The 18,115-nt window shown below is 33.0% G+C and overlaps 1 protein-coding gene across 1 annotated transcript in view; it reads left to right on the forward strand.

Moving 5' to 3' along the window:
- Positions 1 to 18,115, forward strand: part of LOC149783687 (uncharacterized) — a 168,830-nt gene that overhangs the window by 140,479 nt on the left and 10,236 nt on the right. Inside the window, exons 19-21 of the mRNA XM_089932889.1 lie at positions 3,539 to 3,562; positions 6,236 to 6,256; positions 11,473 to 11,606. Coding sequence (XP_089789015.1) covers positions 3,539 to 3,562; positions 6,236 to 6,256; positions 11,473 to 11,606 — 179 coding nt within the window. The remainder of the gene's footprint in view (positions 1 to 3,538; positions 3,563 to 6,235; positions 6,257 to 11,472; positions 11,607 to 18,115) is intronic.

Consider the following 18,115-nt stretch of genomic DNA (forward strand, 5'->3'; position numbering starts at 1 on the left):
TCTCATTTTTGACATCATCACAGTTCTCATTTTTACCCAACCCATGTGTGGTAGAGATCACGTGACTCATCTAATTTTTACCCAACCCTTGTGTGGTAGACATCACGTGACTCATCTCATTTTTGACATCATTACATTTCACATTTTTACCCAACCCTTGTGTGGTAGACATCACATGACTCATCTCATTTTTGACATCATCACAGTTCTCATTTTTACCCAACCCTTGTGTGGTAGAGATCACATGACTCATCTCATTTTTACCCAGCCCTTGTGTGGTAGAGATCACATGACTCATCTCATTTTTACCCAACCCTTGTGTGGTAGAGAACATGTGACTCATCCCATTTTTACCCAACCCTTGTGTGGTAGAGATCACATGCATCCAAGTGAGTGTCTGGTTGATCAAGGCTAGGTTATTCAGGAAGTTAAAGTGAGTTGTCTTAAAATACTTATGACCATTCAAAATGTTACTTTCAAATTTTCCACAGTAAATCAGTTGCTGGAAGAAATTCAAAAGTGCTCAAATAAACAAAATAAAAAGTGTAAATAAAATGGAAATTTTGATTGGATACACCAGATGTGAATCAGAAGATTTTTAATAAGTCCTCAAGTGATAAAAATAGGCTGCTACTCTGACAAAAATATTATCTAAAATGTAGAATTCCCTATTTTCCTAATTGTATGCATTTACTCTAGGAAATTAAGTCCCCATTTGACCTTGTTAATTCACAGAATGATGGACCTAGACCCCAGTTCTTTCCCAAATTGATTAACATAGACCCAAGTTGGTCTTGTTCATTCCCAAAATGACAGAACTAGACCCTCAGTTGATGTTTTCTTTCCCAGAATGATGGACCTAGACCCACATTTGGTCTTATTTTTTCCGAAAATGATAGGCCTAGACTCCAGGTTGGTCTTAAACTTTCCCAGAATGATGTATCTAGACCACCCAGTAGTCTTTTTGTTTTCCATAATGATGGACCTAGACCCCCAGTTGGTCATATCCATTCCCAGAATGTAGGATCCACACCACCAATTGGTTTTTTTCTTTTCCAGAATGATGGATCCACACTCCCAGTTGGTCTTACTCTTTATCACATAGTCTGTACACTTTGCCTATAGTGTGTGCAGTTTCATATTTTTGATATTAGCACATGTGAATATATCACTTTATGTGATTCTGATTAGTGTAAATAAGCCAATGAAATTATTGTGCAGTATTCTCTTTACTGATTGGCTGTGATTGTGTGAAAACTTTTTTAACCCCGCCTCCCAGAATGTTTTGTTTTTAGTGAACATTTGGCTGCTATTTTTCAACTCAATTCATGAAAGGAAATTGAGGAAAAATAATCTCAGCTGCCTGAATATGGATATGTTACCCCCATATATAACAATATCATCATAAAAAAAATATCATAAAAGTACAAGACAAGAACAACAATAAGAAGTAAAACTAAAGGTATTGCTCATTTGATAATGGGTGGGGGAGGGGGCGGTATATCTGTAACATAGATATTGAATCCATCCTTCATACAAGTGTGGTTCAAATGTTAACTTACAGAAGTAAATAAACTCACCTCTGTTCACAGAAAAATGTGGACATAAATGGGTCTCCCATCTAACAGAACTTTATCCAACCACAGCATATTTACAATGTATATATGGGATGCAAATCCAACTCAGAAAGAAATTTTGTTTATGTCTTCTGTACAATCTATTGTTCCAGATCAATTACTGCAAATATCTGGTCACAAATGCATTACAGTAAATATGGGAATTTCAGCTTCCAGTAATCCTATTTCACCTGAAAATCGCTACAATGTAATGTTTAGTTCTGAAAGTGACATTTTAGGGTAAATATGTACTCTAGGCCTAATGTGTACCATATCAAACAATGTGACATCACATTACATTGATCATTCTGTTTTCAAAAAATGATTTCGTCATTAAAAATGTTCTGTTTATTTGGATGGAAGCCTTTTCTTTGATTTGTAGTTTGTAAAAATATACAATCTACTTTTACTAGTTCATCTTTGTTTGGGACTATATTTTATGCACAACAAATGAAAAGTGCACCATCTGTCAGAATGAACCAAATTATTCATTCTTCTTTCTATCTAAATAATTTCCACTGAAATAAAAACATTGTGATAAAAAAGAAACTCAAATGGGTAGTGATTTAGTATTGATTTTATGAAACTCGTTTGAATAAGGTCCAGTTTTTGCTTGTCAAGGCTAGCAAAAGCTGGACATTATTGAACTTGTTTCATAAGTTCATTATTAAATCATTGCTCATTTGAGATCCTCTATTTACCAAACTGTTGAACCTAAACCTCATTAAAGTTGTCTATAAAAATCCCTGCTAATACAGGCATGATCTTTGATTCAGCTCTTTGAGATCCACCATGTAGTAAACAACTGTAAGTTTTCCAGAAATTGTAATATTCTGGTGTGAATTTTTATAGAGTAAACATGATACATTTTATATTGTAAACCTATGGATATGTTTCAGAATCTAAATTTCTTGCTGAGTTATTCTTGTAAAACTGTGGTTTCTATGATGACGTAAAAAAGCAGCTGCAATTGGTCATCTTAGTCACACTATTGCATTTGCAATTCATTTGAGATTCATCATAACAATAAGATTGTATGGCTTAAGAAATCACACTTTCTAGAAGACAAACATACATCTGTTTTACTACACTGTGAGATTTACTACCCTGTATTTGATTTACTACACTGAGATCTTTCCAAAGGAGATTGGTAATGCTTTAAGGATCTCATGTAATCTGACTGTTGTAACAGGTTGTGTCAGTTGAAATTGGCTAGACTGTCTTACCTGACCTAAATTGTATAATTTTAGAACTCATTTATTTTAGGTATAAAAGATTAGTATCTTTACCCCGAAAAGGAAATTCATATACCAGACTCCTCTACAGTATTTTTCCTATAACAAGTCCAATGGGGTCTACTTGTAAATTTCTTGTAAAGTGGCTGATGTATAAATTCCCTGACAAGTTTGTAAGAGTGGTAGATGTGCTTAGCATCCAAGTATTATGATATAGTCCATGAAATGCCATACAGCCAATATAGGTAAGCAAAAACATTGTACAGTCGCTCAGAAACTGAGTTTCATGTAAAACATGTACCATATATATACTCATTTGTAAGTCAAGACCAACTGCAAGCTGCATAGACACCGATCTACGGGGGCATAATGCACTGGCGGAACTAGATCTATGCAGTTAGTAGTATCTATGAACAAACAACGTGGACCAAGACCTGCTGGTGAATTATGTGACCACAAATCAGGGTCTGTTGTTTGCAGATGGACTAGACATATAAGGGAGTATACACGATACTTGTTCACATGATGACCGTTAAACTCAATTTATATCCTCAACATTTTTGAGAAAAAAAATGAGCATTATTCTCCTTACTAAAATTAAACTCAAATACAAGCACTTTTTTTAACTTGATTTATATATTCCTTTTTTTATTTACTTAAATTCATATTGTTTTTCTTTCGCTTCAGGGCAGGGCAGTCAGGAACCACATTGACCAAGGAGTTCCATTATTCCCTTGATTAATAACAATCATAGTCCTCAAAACTACTTCTTCTTTCATGTGTGATAGCAGCAATATATTCAGAATTCAAAATATTTTAGAAAACAATGATATAAATATAGTTTGTGAAATCAGTTCAACCTAGAATCATCGAAAAAAAGAATATTTTTCAGTTTTATATTATTTTACAGTTTTATTTTTTTTCCTTCAATTTAATTAGAAAATTTGCTTGTGTTTCACAGGATAGACCCATGTCCATTGTTGCTTTATGCTAGCGGATTATGGTCTACACTGTTTGTTGTATTACTTATATCATGTCATTAGAAATACCTTGATCTACCTGCAGATTATAAACAGGCAGACATAACTCTGTATTATTTATTGCTTGGTGGACAACATGCCAAGTTGTACAGTACCTTGAGCATTTGACATTATTTTTATAACAACAAAATTTACATTGCTTTAGCACTCAGTAATCACACTTGTTCTAAATTACATGGTACTGTTGTAAGGAATTGATGTTTTGTATGCACTCACTTATAAGCCCTTTCCAAATGCAAACTGCATAGACCCAGATCTGCCATTGTGTGCTGGAATATTGGGGTCTATGCAGTTTGTTCGGAGTAATCTGTAAAACAAAGAACACAAACCCTGACCTACCATTGCATTATGCAACAGCAGGTTGGGGTCTATGTGGCTTGCAATAGGAACTGATTTAAATTGGAATATACATGCAACCATTTATACTGTGAATGAATGTATTGCTGTTATAAGGACTGGTGCTCTTGTAAATTTCTTTGTTGCTAGCACCATCTGTAGTTCGTTGTGATTGATCAGACTTGTTGCTAGGATACTTCCTCCATACATTCATTTTATACATCCACATTGCTTGGGAGCTTGATTTAGTTCTTTATGTTTTTGTTGCTTAGTGCTATCTGTACTTATTGTGATTGATCCCAGACTTCTTACTATGACTCTTTATCTATACAATATTTTTATACATTCATTTGATAAAACTTGGAATTAGTTCTATATATATGAGAAACAATCCTTCAAATATTAATAAATACATTTGTATGTAGTATGATACCTCTTTCTGTTTTCTTACTTTTGTTGACATTTATAAACCTTTGAATGATGTTTAAATAACCTTTCACATTTTTTTCTGTCTCTGTTAATACAGGATTTCCAGTTTTTATCAGCTACATTTGTTTAGGGTCTATTTTCAAATTAACAGTGACATAAGACGCATAAACGATACCTATCTGTGATATGCACAATTTAATAGTGCCACTGTCAGTTTTACACTTTTATTTTTTCCCATCTGACTTCTCCTGCCTCTTCCCTTTGTTGTAAATTTTTATCATGAAATGCTTTGGACATGTTTTGTGCTTCTTTCATGATGGTTGGGGTGAACATACGACTTCATTTTTAAAAAATGTTTTTATGTAGTAACATTTTACATTACTCAGCACAATAATGAATACAGGGTGCAACAAAATGGTAGTTGTAAAAAATACTATTTAGACTTCATCATACATTCTGATAATAATAATAATACCAACAATATAATAATTTTTGTTATATTTTAACAATAATTTCAACCATTTAATTGATTACACGTTGATTGGAAATGCAAACTGACTACATGATTGATTGGAAATGCAGACTTATTACATGATTGATTGGAAATACAAACTGATTACATGATTGATTGGAAATACACACTGATTACATGATTGATTGGAAATGCAAACTGATTACATGATTAATTGGAAATGCAGACTGATTACTTGATTGGAAATGCAAACTGATCTTATTATTATGAATTAATGAATATATTGAATGCCTTAATTTAAAATTCTTTGTCAAAATAAGATAGTCATGTACATTTCACAGTATTCATTACATTGAGGAGCTCCTATGTATTTATTTCATTGTTATTGTTTTTCAGAGCTGCTTGACAGTATGAATAATTTGTAGTAAATTACTCAGTTTGTCTTTCAAAAAGCATTTACCAAAATTTTAACCTTTTTCTGATTTTGAAGATACCAAAACAGTATGTGATCTAAATTTCCATGAACACTATACATCTTTTGAGAGCAAAGTTTATTTCTTACAAATTTTTAATTTTATATAATTAAAATGTAAATATTTTTTGACAAATTTTGAATAAAAATCCATATTGATACCATTATCTTGAAAGAAAATCAGTGTTATTTCTACTAATTTTTAACTGAATATTGCTACAATTTACTGGCCATTGGCAAACCTATTTTATAGTTTCTGACACTTTTGTTTTACTTTTAACAGCACAAATAAATTGCAAAATATATGGAATAATATGCCATATTTCTTGCCTTTAGATTAATAATCTTTAAAGCAAACTCTTTTTTTCAATATTTTCAAAATCAAAAGCACCTGCATTGCATTTTTCAGTTTGTTTTGCAATCACTTTAACACTGTTTTTCACCTGTACTTATCACCAAGCCTGTCTTGATTCTTTTGCCATGAAATATTCAAACTACAGTAACCTTCATTCTGTAAGAAACATGGGCACTTGATTTCATTTGTCCCACGTCTTCATGAAAACTTTGTGCATTCCTACTGCCTGCCTGGTTGCCTGGTAACTTGAGCTTATTCTTGTCAGCGGATGATATATAAGTGGACCCTGTCCTCACAAAAGGTATATGTAATTATAATTGTATTTTTGCTATATAAATCCAGATCTTTCTATTGCATATTTTTTTTTGGGGGGGGGGGGCGCAGATTAACACCAGACTAATTTTTCTGAATTTAAAGTTTGCTAACAGAAAATTAAATCAGTGCTAGAAATTTCATTATATTGGACTTATTATGTATACATACTTTGTTTCTGTTAAAAATATGCACTTGTTTTGTTTTGGTAAAATTTTGTATTTGAGTTTTAATTCAAATAAAGTCTTGAAAATTAATAAAGTTAAATTTCTAAAAATGTTGCCCTTCATATAGATTTGTAGTACAGTACTCCCTTACTATAATGCTTTAAGGAAGTAGGAACCATGTCCATGTACCATTAGGTGTTACATCATTATCATACATACCTTATAAAGGGACTGCCTTATACTGAAGTTCTGTATGGGGAGAGGGTAATGTATTGTCTTTGGTAAAGCCTGTAATGTTCAGCCAGAAGCCATGTTTCCAAGGAGATGTTATTCACTATTACACATCACACTAATTTTCACTATTTGAATTTTTGAAGCTTGATTTCAAGTCAGTAACAGTTGCTGAATATATATATGTAACAGATTATAAAATGTAAATCTTTTTCCAAATTTAAAATCATACAAGACTATTACAATAAATCCTTATTACAAATTTGAAATCACACAAAGATTATTAAAACAGTAAGTGTTGTTTGAAACTTAAAATGGCACATTGATTATTTAAAAAGTAACTCCATATCAGAAACTTAAAATTACAAAACAAATTGAAATTGAAATCAATTTGAACTCTTCTTCTATGTTGGAGGTTATTTTAAACATTTTTTTTTCTTTCAAAGACTAATAATAATGCTATATATTTAGAAGTTACCCAATTAGTACAAAACTATTTCCCCCTGAGGGCTTCTCTACAATCTCCTAATGTATGGTATATACATTATTTAAAACAAGTTGAAAAATATTAGTACATCCCATCATAGTCTTTCCTTTCCTCAACTCAACTCAACTTCAAACAGTTTGATAAATATATACTTAGATGCTTCCTTCATAATGTCCTTTTTATACATTAAGGAAGTTACTAATTTACATACTAATCTTCATACATCCTTACCTAAACTATCCTTACATTAACACATAATTGTTTGCATGATACAGTAGCAGTTATTAAAAGTCTTGAAGGCAAAATGAAAAAATTAGATGGACAGGTTACTTCATGCAGGACATGTAATTCACAAATTTGGTGCTGTCTGTACAGTATTTGGCTGTACTGGTCTAGAAAAGGAGAGCTTATGGGATTGCCTATTGTCCATCTGCTAGCGTTAGGTTGTTATTACTGCTCATCCTAAACTATTTGGAGGATTGCAAACAAACCTTAGACACACTCTCATCACATGGCCTGGTTGGTCATAAATGGTGTTGCTCAGACTTCTTATATGGTCACCTCTTGAAAATAAGTTGTTTTTGCAACTTTCACCAGAATGGATGGTCATATGAATATAGGGTTTTCACTTAAAGACTTCTTATGTCTTGTTGAAAATGGTATTAATCTGACATCCAATATGGCCACCATGGCAGCCATTTTGAAAATCTTGTTATCACTACTCCATTCAGCTCCTCCTGAATGGAAAGATATATTATCATGGAATTTCACCAGAAGGCTTCTTATGATGTCTCATAGGAGCTGAATGAAAATGGTGCTGCTCACTATTTCTGCTTGATGGAAATTCGTATTGACATTTTTGGTTTTCACCAGAAGCCTTCTACTGATATAGGGATTTAACTAAAAGACTAATTATGTCGAGTTGGTCCTAAATGAAGATGGTGCCAGTCAGATGTCCAGTATGGCTGCCACAGCAGCCAGCTTGAAAAGTTTGTTACCACTACTTCTCCTGAATGGATGGTCAAAACAACATGAGATTTTCTAAAAGACTTATTGCAATGTCCAGTTGGTCCAGACTAAAAATTCAACATCTAATCTAGTCACCATGACAGCCATCTTGAAAATGTTGTCAGTACACCTTCTGAATAAAAAGTAATATTGTCATAGAGTTTTCACCAAATAAATTCTTATGATCTGTAGTTGAAATTGTGCCACTCACAAATCCAATATGGCCACCACAGTGGGCCATCTTGAAAATCTTGTCAATGCTCTTGCAATCCCTCAATGGAAAGTCACCAGGAAGTCATCTTAAAATGGTACCACTTATGCACCCAGTTTCCCTGCCACTGTAGCCATCTTGAAAATCTTGTAATTACTACTCCAGACAAAGAAAAGGTCATATCAACATATCTTGTGATGTTTAGCTGGTCCTAAATGAAAATGGTGATAGTCTGATATTTAATATGCCCACAACAGCAGCTAATTTAAAAATCTTATTGCTGAAAAATGTCAGAGTTGGTTTGAAAATTCAGCAGTTAAAGGAGCTTATCTTGAATTTCTGGAAGTTCTTTTTGACCGGGAGAGCATCAGTGAATTTCAGGGACTCTTATTTTTATTTATACTGTTGGTTAACTTTTGGCATGAGGATGATGAGTTTGAAAGTTGGATGTGCCAAAACAATAAACCCTCATAAGATTTCAGGCAGAATACATTAATTTTATTAAAAGAATATCTCATTATAATTCAGTCCTTTTATAAGGCAAATATGGTCATGGACTTTATTTCATTTTTAATGCTAATTGTAATATTATATATAAAGTATTTCAAAATAATGCAGTCCCTTTGTAAGGCATATATAGTCATGGATTAATGGTAATAATTTATATCAGTTATATTATGTATAAAATATCTCACTTTATGTATAATGCAGTCTGTTTATGAGGCAAATTTGGTCATGGAATTGATTTCATTATTAATAGCAATATTTTGTATAAAATAACTCAGAATGAGACAACCTCACTTACAAGGTGGTCTACATTTATAGCTGAAGTGATTAGTGTTATTTAGTAGAAGTACTGCCATTAAAAATTCTTTATAAACTCAACACAGCAATTTTGGCTGTAACATGAATTATTACTTTAATCTGAATTATGACTAACATAAAATAACATGAATTATGATTGTAACAGTAAAACTTTTATAACTAAGATATTAATTAATTGGATAACCAGCACTTGCAGAATTTTGCTTGGTTCCACATTGGATCATTCTTTTTCATTGACCTTGAAAAACATGATATGACTAAGAAGTGGAAAAAATAATTGTGGGCTTGCATCGTTTGGAAATTTCATTGTTCTGCTGATCAGAATATCACCCAGTTCATGATGTCACATTAGTCTACAGTACAAGTCAATAAACAGAAATCAGATTATCAAGACTACACTGTGTATGGATTGCCTGGACAATTAATGATACATGTACTCTTTCTACTTCTCTCTCTTTTTATATATATATATATATATATATATATATATATATATATATATATATATATATATATATATATATATACACATACATACACCATACTCCCTGATAACTCACACCCTGATAACTTGCAAATCCGCTTATAATGCGGGGTTAGATGCGGATCCCATTTTTTTAATTAGAAAGTACCCAAAAATTGACCTCTATTTGTTGAAATTGAAGAAAATCATGATAGAAATTGGTAATCAAAACCTTGAGATATTGCTCATTTTTTTTTATTGAAAATGGTTGATATAACCTGGAAATATGAATCAGCATTATGAAATTATCAACTTTTAATAGGACTTCATGTATTTTGTTAAAATTTCTTTCCAAACAAAATTTTTGATATACCAAAAATAATGTCACAAAATTTTGATCAATGAAGATGCCACTAACACCTTCTTGAGGCAGCAATTTTATAAATAAATACCAATTAAATAAGTATTTTAATCAACTGAAATTCATGTATTCTGTTTTTTAGTTTGGTTTAAGCGTAATGATCATTAATACAATGTGCCCGGTTATATTAAAATGTGAAATATGTCAGTCTACCATAACAGCTATGTCTGCGAGCATTTCTGTGAGAACCTAAGTGCCAATGGTGTTTTTATATCTGATTTACATAAGTATTTGTTGTATTGTTGCAATGAATTAAAAGCTGACGTCCTTGTATTGCCACGTTAGTTACGTCTTTTATATCAAATAAAGGTGGTGGAATAAATGAAAAGTTAAAAGGCATGAAAATCCGACCTGCATAAGAGCTAGCAGCCCCAGTCAAGTATCAGGTAACTCATTTAAAGTGATCAATCAAATGCTGTTACAACATTTTAGGTGAACATAATATAATTAAACTAACTTAAATAATCATACTCATTCACAAATTTGATCAAAGATAGATAACCAAGCAAAATGAATACTTGAAATAAAATTTTGATTCACAGGTACATTTTATGAATGAGAAGCTAGTTTTAGAGTTTGTAGCTAACTTTTAATTCCTGAATTGGCACTTGGAGATTTCCTCATGGTGGAGAATTTTTACTATTACTTATAATGAAATTATGGCATCAACATTTTACTAACAGAACAACAAAAAATTGACTTTCAAAATTGATGGCTGTTTCTTGAACTAAATGTTCCTTTTTTTAAATAAAAGGAATCTTGTGTTACATTCACTATAGTAGAGAGCAAAGCAAGGAACATATGGATCATGGAACCAGACTACCTAACAACAACATAAAGTAGTGATGTAATGCACAATATTTTTGCATACATGTGAAGGAGTGTTGAAACCAGTTGGGATAATGTTAATGATCTCTCTGAGATTGAGCATCTTGAAAATAAATGTAATTTTTACATAAGAACAAATAACTTTTTTAGAAAAAATCACTTTATTGACAATTATTTCTAATGCAATTTTAAAACAAGTATTCAGCCATTAAACTGACCAGTTGCCCCCATCTCAGCAGTTTTCTTGAAGTCCAGCAAAGATGGCATAATTTTATATTGCTATGGAGGTCCCTCAATAACTCACTCCTTCACTTATAGTGCTGTCTATGTTTGTAAACCCTGTTGTGCACTAGTTATCAAGGGAGAGGTGTATACACACACACACACACACACACACACACACACACACACACACATTGTATTTGGCCTTTTTATATGTGATCAATGTTTTACCATATTAAACTGTATGACTTTTGATTGGAAGATTGGAAGATCTTATGATTTTCATATGATATCAATGCTATTAGGCATTTATTTTGATTGCTTGTATAATATTTTTTTCAGGCCAAGATCCAGATGGTGTCGCCAAAGGTCTGTCTTCAGGGAAGTCTCAGTTAGTTACAGGGAGCCTCATGCCATTGCTTTTGAAACAAGGGGCTAATGTAAACCTTAGCAGCATTCTCCTTAGTTCAGAGCAGGTGGGTTCAGAAAGTTCCAGGTTTATTTTATTACTGTTACTGTCTTGGACATCTTACAAATCTTCTGATCATGATTCACATTTGGTTTGTAACAATAAACTTTATACCAGCAGTTTTCAGTTTCTCCATACAGATCCAGAACTGCCATTGCATAATGCACAGGATCTGGGTCTATGCTGTTTCATAGGAATAATCAGTGAAATAAACAACATGGACCTTGATCTGCCAATGCATTATGTGATGGCAGATCAGTGTATGTTATTTGCAGTTGGTCCTGATTTATATATATATGTGGTACATTGAAAATGTTTACAGATTTAGAGAGAAGATTTGAGTAAACTAGTAAATGAGGTTACAGTGGAGATAAATTAGACAACTACTGCTGATCTCTCCACCCCCACCCCCCAGCCATCTTCAAAATTGTGTTATTACTACTGCTTCTCAATGGATGCTCATATTAAGATGGGGATTCATCCAAAAGACTTCTTATGTCTAGTTGGTCCTAAATGAAAATAGTGCAGATCCAAGATCCCATGTGGCCACCATGGTGGCCATGTTGAAATTCTTGTTATCACAACTCTTCCTGAATGGAGGTATGCATTGACATGGTGGTGCTCTACAGTTTTGTATTTTGCATAGGGTTAGGATTTTAAAGAAAAAGAATTTCCCCTGCTTTCCTCACTGGTTATACTGGCTATTTAAAAAAGACCTTGTATATCTTAGGTATAATGCAAAGAACCTTTAATTCCCTTTATTTTGGTGTATGATTGATGGGTGTACTATGGGTTATAGAGTATGCAGCTTGGCCTTACTTTAAATGTGTACCTTTCAAAAAAGTGCTAGCTCTACTAGGTCATTTTCACTTCCTGAACTTCAGATGTAAATTGTATAAAAAAGAGCCGATAACTTTTTTTTACATTTTGTATATTTGGTAATTCATTCATTGCACTTTCAGAAGCTGTTATTGTCTAGTCTGGCAAAATTCATTTTCCCTATTTTAATAGCTGCTATGTATAGTGTACTTTAGACTAATTCAGACTGATTTTTTAACACAAGGGAGCAGTCATTTTAGTTAGCAGTGTGCTTAAATCATGTAAAATTTCCAAAAGTACAATATCCAAAAGAAATATCATCCACATTACATTGATGTAGCATAGAGGTATGCAAACATTCTCTCCACTGTACATGTTTTAAATGCGAACTACTTACATATGGCACTCTCTCAAAAATACATATTATCTGGTGAGTGCCACCCATGAGTTTTTCACCAAAAGACTTATGATATCTGGTTGGTGGTAAATAAAGATAGTGTAAATTGTACATTCAGTATGGCTACCATGGTGACCATCTTAAAAATCTTATTGTTACATTTCAACAAAGAAAAAATGGCCACCATAGTATGAGACTCTTAACCAGCTTCTGAAATATTCAGAAATACATCTGTACAGAAGAAAATACATTAGTTCTAAGTGCTACCAGCAAATAATTTAGGACATGTATAAAGTGTCAGGGTAACTTAGTAAGCTCAATCTGTGGATAAAAGTACAGACTTGCATGTTTGCATGTTCAAACAAAGAACAATAAAACAAACATGGCCACTACTTCACTGTCTCAGTGGATCTACTCATTTTTCAAATTGTACTCATCAGATTCATTTTCAGGATTTACCCAAGAGGATCTCTTAAATGATATAAAGAATATAGACACTCAATACTGAACATAAATATTCACTTGAAAAAAATTCAACTTATCAAGATTGCATGACACCATAATTTTGCATGGCTGACTCCTCGTCTTCTGAGTTCCAAACTTTCTTAAAATCCAGCATAATATGCAGAGTAAAATTACAATCACAGCTGACTCGAACAAGATTCCAACAATCAAGAAATTCATGGATGAGAATCTACACTTCCAGCAGGGACACTCACATAATGGACTAAATCCATGGATGCAGATCCTGCCACAGTAACTCTCTACATAACACTTGGTAAAACTCATGTAGAAGGGCCAGGTTACACAGAATGGATAAATTATTTTTATCAACACTTGTCAGCAAGGGCTTCAACACCCATCCCTGAAGTCCACAGATCTCAAAATCCAGGCAACAGAAACACAGCTTTACATGAAGTAAGTCAGTTTGCAGTCAATGTGGAGGAAACTCCAGGACCCCAGTTTATGATAGGTGCAACAAATTCCTTTGAGTTCCATGGAACCCATAACCAGACTTGCATCTCCATATGGTGCACAGTAATGATAGGTAATCTCCAGGACCAAGTAGCAAGGTTAGAACAGGAACTCTCTGCACTAAATCAAAGAATCTACACAGCATTCAAATGGTTAAACCAGGTACAAAAATAGGGCGCCAGGAAACCCAGACAATACAATACACAAGAGCCTGTCAGGGTACTCAGACCATACCAAAACTAGCTATTAGGAAGAAAAAAATCATCATTATACACAGAAACAGGTGCAACCACACCAATTAAACAAGACGAGTCTCTTCTACAGGTATTAGATGGTCAGAGCCAAAAATCAGTTAAAGCACATGTTGTAAACACTGACTATCTTGTGTCTCACTCAACATCAAATCCAGGTACAGAAGAAACTGTTCTAAAGACAATCTCCAGTTACCCACAGCATGAAACTAAATTATATACAAATACTAAATACAAAACTTTAAGTTGGTCTAGTCATGGAAATCAAGAAGTTGCAGCCCAAACAATGCATCTGAATCACCCACTTGTCAGAATTAGCAACATAATTAAAGACAGATCTTTTCTCTTATGTCACTTGTTTAGACTTGAATAAACAGTAACACAAGAAAGAGTGAAAACAACAAGCTTTGAAAAATACAATAATTTATTTCCCTGGAAAACTTCTGTAAAAATGAAAAAAAATATGAACTTATGGTTTTATAGAATCAAATCCAAAAATGATCCCAAAATAATCAGAGAATAAAATTTTATCCTAATAACAAAATGTTCTGATTTCACATTCGAATCCCATCGAAGAATCCAAGATGGAAGACGATGATGTATGCTACAATCTGTAGTGTTGAAGTCTACAGTTCCTTGTAGAAATAAGAATTATCACTCTGGTTTCTGATAGCTGAATAATTTTTTTTTTAAAAACTCGTTCCACAATATTACATGAGCACTTGTATTTTCCAGAAAAATAAAAGAATTAATCCTTTTGAATCCAAGTAACTTGAAATAACTCCAAGTAATTTGAAATAATTCCAAACAGCACAACATACAACTAACAATTTAACAGCCCAACTTCCACTGATTAATTCTCCCCAACATGGGTTATTTGGGTTTATCAAAACGTAAACAAGGGTCACATTATCATCTTCTAGAAGTTTATAGAAGTTAGTACTTGTTACAGCTCACTTTTACCCACTGTGACCCTGACAAAAACCAATCATTTTTATTCTAAGAATAAGAAATAAAAAAATTTATTTATATCTTAAATACAAGGTCCCATCATGACCTTGGAAACAACCAATCATTTTAAAATAAAATAGAATTTGTTTATGAAGGTTGCTACAGATTCTGAAACAAGGTCAGGATTTAGATCAAGACCTGGTGTTTATAAACTAACAGTCAAGGTCAAACTATTTTCTAAAGAAAAATATTATCTCTAGTGAATAAATTTACATTACAATATCATGTAATGAAAAATAAAAAATTTAGAACTGACAAACAATTTGAATAAAATATATATTAAATCAGATATAATTAAATCAAATTTACATAACACTTGTCATAGGATCATCAACAATCAATAATCAAAGGAGTAACAACAAGAGGAATATATAAACTGATATAAAATCCCACAATAGGTGCAACTGTTAATACTAATACAGAGAAAATATTGGAAATGGATATGTCACCATATTACACTGTAATTCTTCTCATTGGTGTCAATGATTACAGTAATGGCCAATCTTTAAAGGTCATTGAGGATGATTATGAAAGCTTGTTATATGCCATCAGGTCCAAAAACACAAAGTACAGAATAATCATCTTAGGTCTACTGCTGAGAAGGGTTTTACTTATGACTCCACTAAATGATACCCTAAGTACGTTGTGTGAAAATTTCCATTTACTCTTTGTTCAGCAATACAGGACCTTCTTCAAAGACAAATCAAGGTACAATGAACCAACAATTATACCAGCAAGACCGAATCCACTTGTCCAACAGAGGTACTGCCTTGCTTCTTAAGAATATAGACCAGAACGTAAAACTTATAAAAGGGGTTAGACATGAGTCAGAAAACTGCTTGTATTGTGGAGAGCATGGTAATGTAACACAGCAGTGTCTGCATGGAAAACAGATTCATTGCCATGTTTGTAATGAACTAGGATAAATAAAAGTTCTGCACATACCAATAGGTAGAAGGCAGTGATGTACAGGACTATGCAACACATATCCAGAAAAAAAAATACATTAGAATATGTATAATATTCAATGTGATAATTATAATTCTATAAACAGGTTTCAGGCACTGTCTGATTTGTGTACAGAGTGCAGCTTGTTAACATGTAAACAACTATGTGATACTGTTAAGTTACTTCTTCCTCTGAGGCTCCTCAAGTGTATAATATATCACTGTCTTCTTGTATGCAGTCTCATATTGAATATTCTCATGTATCCAACTCTACTTCATGTGGTCATGGTAGAACAGATGAATCTTGTATGTTATCTTCTTCATGTGTTTATGTAAATAATCAAGGCAATGTAAAGAAATCTGTCAAGTCTAAAATCAATACGTTGCATACTACCTTGTCTGAAAATCTAACCTCTGATAAAAATTGTCATATGTTTGGCCTCCTCAAAAGAGGCCTGCAAGTAGTCAACCTAAATGTTCAACACATCCTCCCAAAACTGAATGAGATAAAGTTAAAATTACAGCAAACTAGATCAGTCAATATTCTAGGTCTATGTGAATCCTTTCTTTCTGATGATACTGATGATTTGGCTCTCCAAATACAGGGGTTTAACTTTGAAAGAAAAGATAGGGAATCCATTGGGGTGGGGTGTTCTTCTTTATGTAGTCAGTTCCATTAGTTATAACAGACGTGTTGATGTAGAGACTATTGGGGTGGAAAGTATCTGGATCAAAGTAACCCTTGCCCAATCAAAGCCAATACTCTTATATTCAGTTTACAGGCCACCTAGTTCCACAGTTGACTGGATTGATAGATTTGAGGTTCAAATTCAAAAAGAATTACTAAAGGAAGATTTAGAAACTATCATCTTAGGTGATTTCAACATTGACTACATGAAAACTACACCATTAACATGGATAAGTAACTTTGAAACTTACAACTTTACTCAATTAATAACAATCAAACTAGAGTAACAGACGAAAGTGCGGCTGTCATTGATCATTTTTATACTAATAAACCTGAAAACATAAGTGAAATTAATATGCCAATGTATGCACTGAGTGACCACTACCCAGTCTGAATAACTAGACATGTTCCCAAATCATCTAGAAATGGTCAACACATTGAAATACACTACAGAGACTTTAAACAGTTTGACGAGGAAAAGTTCTTAAATGATTTAGTTTGCAAACCCTTCCACTCAGTCTGCAATTTGGCTGATGTTAACACTACCTTAACCAAATGGTATCAGGTATTCAATGCAGCCTTAGACAAGCATGCCCAAATTAAAACAAAAAGGGTTAAACACCAAATTACACCCAGGTGGATTACCCCTGATATTAATGAGGCTAGGTACCTCAAGAAGAAACACATGAAAAGCTTTAGAAAGTGGAGGAATAAAGATAAGCATCTGATAGAGAAGGCAAAAGAGAACTACTAAAAATAGACTGTTGATGAAAATAAGAGTACCAAAACATTGTGGAAGCTCATTAAGGTATATATTAATAAATCCTCTGGCTTGGATGGTATTAGTCCACAAACTTAAAATTGCTGCAGTCCTCCTATTTTTATTACAATATAAGAAGGCACCTCTAATATGACACTGTAGAAAGTTACTAAAAAGTTACAAAATGTCTAATAATAATAATAATAATAATAATAATGACCTTATTTAAAGAGGGTAACACAATTAGCTAAGAACTAATCTACCTTGAGGCCCTTATACAAATAAATAACTCCTTATTTAGTTTGGGAATTTTATACTGTTTGGTAGACATGGATCACAGGTGGGGAGTATTACCAGGTAGCCTATACTGGAATAGTGATTGCAAATACTCAGGAGCACTATTATGGGATATCCTGCACATTAATTTGGCTTTTCTCATACAGATTCTGTCTTTAATAGGTAATATGTTTAACCTACCAGCTAAATTTTCCTTGCTTTCTTTCTGGATTGATATTAGCCCAAATGCTCTTTTTTGAAGATATGCCAGCTTTGCTATGCTTTTATCATTTGAATTACCCCATACTGTATTACAGTAGTCTAAATAGGGTTGTATGTAACTGTTATAAAATAGTTTTCTGTGCCTTTCAGGGAGAAAATGTCTTATCCTA

Source organism: Sinohyriopsis cumingii, chromosome 14, assembly GCF_028554795.1.
Source record: "Sinohyriopsis cumingii isolate HCF-2022 chromosome 14, ASM2855479v2, whole genome shotgun sequence".
Lineage (NCBI taxonomy): Eukaryota > Metazoa > Mollusca > Bivalvia > Unionida > Unionidae > Sinohyriopsis > Sinohyriopsis cumingii.